A 4051-nucleotide genomic window follows, 5' to 3' on the forward strand; every position below is an offset into this window, starting at 1 on the left:
GTCCCTGTTCTTTGTCCTCCAATTCCACAGTGAAGGACTGATAGAATTCTCTAGATAACTTTGGGTACTAAAAAAATATAGTGAGTTCACATTGTGTGTTGGGTGGTTCTCTGAGTTGAGGAATCTTTTCAGAAGATCTGGCCACTGCATGATGAAGCCACATCATGGTTGCATTGGTCCCAGAAGCTGTCATAAAAAAGGGGCCCTGAGGCAACAGTAAATACCACAACTCAGAACCAGGTGGAAGACATGGCTGAATCTAAGAGTATCAGCATAACAATGAGGCCCAAGAAGGCCATCAGCTCCCTCCTGAAATGTTCATGCATAGATTGTTTATGATAACAGAAGAAATATTAAATATCCAATAGGAGGCATCAGCTGATACCTTTCTTCTGAAGTCAGAATGATATATATGTCTCAGAATCAAACTGCCACAAAAGTCCACATAAAGACAAGAAGTAGCAATCAGTAATTATGAAAGTGAAAGAAAATCAATGAACTTGAAAACCAAGAAACAATAGAATTAACATCAACAGGGGGCCAGGGAGGAGGCTTAGTAGAATAAGTGCTTGCTTGGCAAGCGCAAGGGCCTGAGTTCAATCCCTGGTTCAAAAAAAAAAAAAAAAAAGAATTAACATCAACTAAGATAGTTTTTTAGGAAATATTATTATAAGTGATACCACTTTGGCACGCAAAATGAGATGAAACAAAGAAAAAGCATAAATAAAAAACTCAGAATAAAAAAAGTTAAATGAACACCAAAAGAGGAACATCAAAAATTAAATCTGTGAAGAAGGGGCTGAGGACATAGCTCAATGGCATAAGTACCTGCCTGGCAAACACAAGGTCCTGAGTTTGATCCTTGGTACTACCCAAAAATAAATAAATAAATAAATAAATAAAATCTCTGAAGAAGAGAGGATGGATAAAGAAAAGCTGGTTTTTCTCAGTGCATGCTGTAAGAGTGTACTGAAATATCATATTGAACCCCATTAACATGTACCATTAATATCTGCTAATGAATTTTAAAAATTAAAAGGGAAAAGGAGCAGCAGGAATTAAAAATAATATTAAAATTCAGAAAACAATTGATATAAGTATGTTCTAGAAACTTACACATTACTAAAAGATGCTCAATAAAACAAATAAGATTAAATAGCTGTTGAAAATAGGCTTCTTAGATTTGGGGACAGCTCCTCAGTTTCTCCCCGCCTGGCTTCATGCTCACACAGTGGACATAATGCTGTCTTCCTTGTGGGAGCCTTTGTTCAAGATGTATCGGTGGAACACTTAGGACAGGGCTTGCCACAAATGATTCCTCACTTAATGATAGCTTTAGTATTTTAATTATGAGTAAAAATAAAAAAAATTAAATATTCATTAAAAATTATCAATCAGGAAATTAAGTAATCCTTGGAAGAGTTACAAACACTGGTAAACACAAGGTCCTGAGTTCGATCCTTTAGAATTATATAGCTGGAACTTAAGAATGTGAACATTCTATTTGTAGAAAGAAAACAGGGTCTCTTAGATGTCTTGTTTGATGAAAAAAAAGGAAAGAAAGTGGCAGAATAATGTATATAGACTGCTACTATGTTATAAAGGGAGAGGAGGGATTTAACTGACAACTCTGACAGCAGTGAAGGTTGATGTGGGTGGATAATGGGGATTTTATCTGTATCCTTCTTCTTGACTATTCATGATGAAAATAATGGATATAGTATCTGAAGGACAGAATGTAAAATTTTTTTTTAAAATAACTGGATCTTTCTGAAGTTTGCCAGGAAGGGGTCTGCAGGCCAGTAGGCGATGTCACCAACACACCTCCCTGAAGTCCTGCTCTGGCCTCCGCTGCTCCACCGGCTCCCAGCCTCCCTTACCGCTGGCCACACATTTCCTTCCTTCTCTTCCTTTTCCTTACCTTCCTTACCTTTTCTTATCTTTGTTTCCTTTTTATTTTCCCCAAATTTAGAAATAGATTCCTTTTACAAGCATTCAGGCAATACAGAAAGGAACTTACCTTTCTGCCTAGTACCCACCACTATAATAAATGTGCCCTCCTATTTGCTTTTCCTCTAATTTTTGTTTTTTATTGAACAAGACATAAGAGGCCAGAGATCAAAAAGTAGAGTTTGGAAAACTACAAAAGAAAAGGGGGGGAGGGAAGGGAGGTTGGGATTGTTGTTATTGAAATGCTAACGGTATCCAACCTGCCCCTTACACTTGGAGTGCAGCTCTCCACACAAGCCCCCTCTTTAGAGCACCTTTAACCTCCTTGTTGCGAAGACTGTAGATGAAAGGGTTCAAGGTCGGTGTGACTACAGCATAGACCACACTGGCCAGTCGGTCGTAGCGCGCAGAATAGGCAGAGGAGGGTCGGAAATAGACAGAGAGGACAGAGCCAAAGAAAAGCAACACCACCACCAGGTGGGCGCCGCAGGTGGAGAAGGCCCGGCGCCGGCCCCCCGCGGACCGCACTTGGAGTACCGCGACCAGGATGCGCGCGTAGGACAAGGACACGAGGAGCAGCGGGGCCAGCACCACCGCGAGGCCCTCAGAGAAAATGGCAGTCTCCGCGGCAAACTTGTCCGAAGTCGCCAAGCTCAGCATCACCGTCATGTCACAAAAAAAGTGGTGCACAAGGGCTGAGCTCGGGTAGGAGAGCGCGGAGATGAGCAGCGTGTGCAGCAGCGAGTGCAGGTGAGCCACCGCCCAGGAGGCCGCCACCAGCGCGGCACAGCACCAGGGGGTCATGACTGCGCTGTAGCGCAGGGGGCGGCACACGGCCACCGCGCGGTCGTAGGACATAGCTGCCAGCAGGTAGCTCTCGGTGATGCCCAGCGCCACAAAGAAGTACATCTGGGCAAAGCATGCCTGGAAGGACACGGCCTGGCCGGGGCGCAGCAGGCTGGCCAGCAGGAGGGGGACCGTAACAGTGGTAAAGCAGATATCCACGAGGCTCAGGTGACCCAAGAAATAGTACATGGGGGAGCACAGAGCCCTGTCGGACCTCACCAGCACCACCATGCTCAGGTTTCCCAGGGCATTAAGCAGGTAGACACTGAAGAAGAGCAGGAACAACAGCGGGTGGTCATCTGTGCCGTCCATTAGGCCAAGTAGCAGGAATTGGGGGCCCCCTGTGAGGTTAGTCAGGGTCATGGAGCACCTGGGTGACTGGGAACGCTGGGGAAGAAGCAGCAGAAAGTAAGTTCTGGAACTCCAGGCAAGCCTCCCTGTACTACAGGTTTCACATATAGTTTTATATATACAAGAGGTGCTCATCATACAGTGTGTTTAAATAAGAGAATTTATTATAGTAAGAGGGTCATTAACCCCCTCAAGATACTCCCTCTTACTTGGAGCACATTTATCATTCTCACCCTTACTGAAACAGTTGTGGGAGTTCTCATTCATGAGCTGTGATTTAAAAAAGAAAAAAAAAAAAAAAAATATATATATATATATATATATATATATATATATATGAGGAACACTGCTGCCAAGTGCCACCCAAAGGAAAAGTAGGCTCACATAAACATTATGATGTGTCCTTACCCACCCATTCACCAGATCTGGTGCTATGTGACTTCTGGCTTTGGTGAGGTCCCAGAGAATGGACTAAGTTAACTCTTAGCAAAACAGGAAGGAGCTGCCTTTCACTGTCTTGCCCAGGGACCTATACATAAAATTTATCCAAAAAAAAATTTTTTTTTTGAGTGAAGAGCAATAGTAAAAACAGACACATAGGAGGATAAAGGAGAGAGGAGGTGGGCAACATCTTGTGACAACACCAGGACAAGCCCCACAGGGATCCTGTTCTCATTTTTCTGATTCTCTATAGTCGTCAGCCATTACCTGTCCCAGGGAAATCATCTGCTTTGGCTCTTGAAAACCCCACATCTTGCCCCATTGTAGAATAGTGGCACGGAAGGTCTGGTACTGTGGGACTCCTCCAACTTGCCTTTCTCTACAGGGCAGGGTTCTCCTTTGTGAGCCCCTGGCCTTCATTTCCCAATCTCTCCTTAGCATCAGTGTGACGCAGGAGAAAGAG

General features: G+C 43.7%; 1 protein-coding gene across 1 annotated transcript; it reads right to left on the minus strand.

The window, feature by feature from the left end:
* Positions 1-2217: 2217 nt before the first annotated feature.
* On the minus strand, positions 2218-3159 carry LOC101585084 (olfactory receptor 1L1-like). The gene has a single exon (XM_004638493.1). The coding sequence runs from the start codon at positions 3157-3159 to the stop codon at positions 2218-2220; it is 942 nt and encodes a 313-aa protein (XP_004638550.1).
* Positions 3160-4051: the final 892 nt, after the last annotated feature.

This window comes from Octodon degus, unplaced genomic scaffold (assembly GCF_000260255.1).
Source record: "Octodon degus isolate 3935 unplaced genomic scaffold, OctDeg1.0 scaffold00098, whole genome shotgun sequence".
NCBI classification, from domain to species: domain Eukaryota; kingdom Metazoa; phylum Chordata; class Mammalia; order Rodentia; family Octodontidae; genus Octodon; species Octodon degus.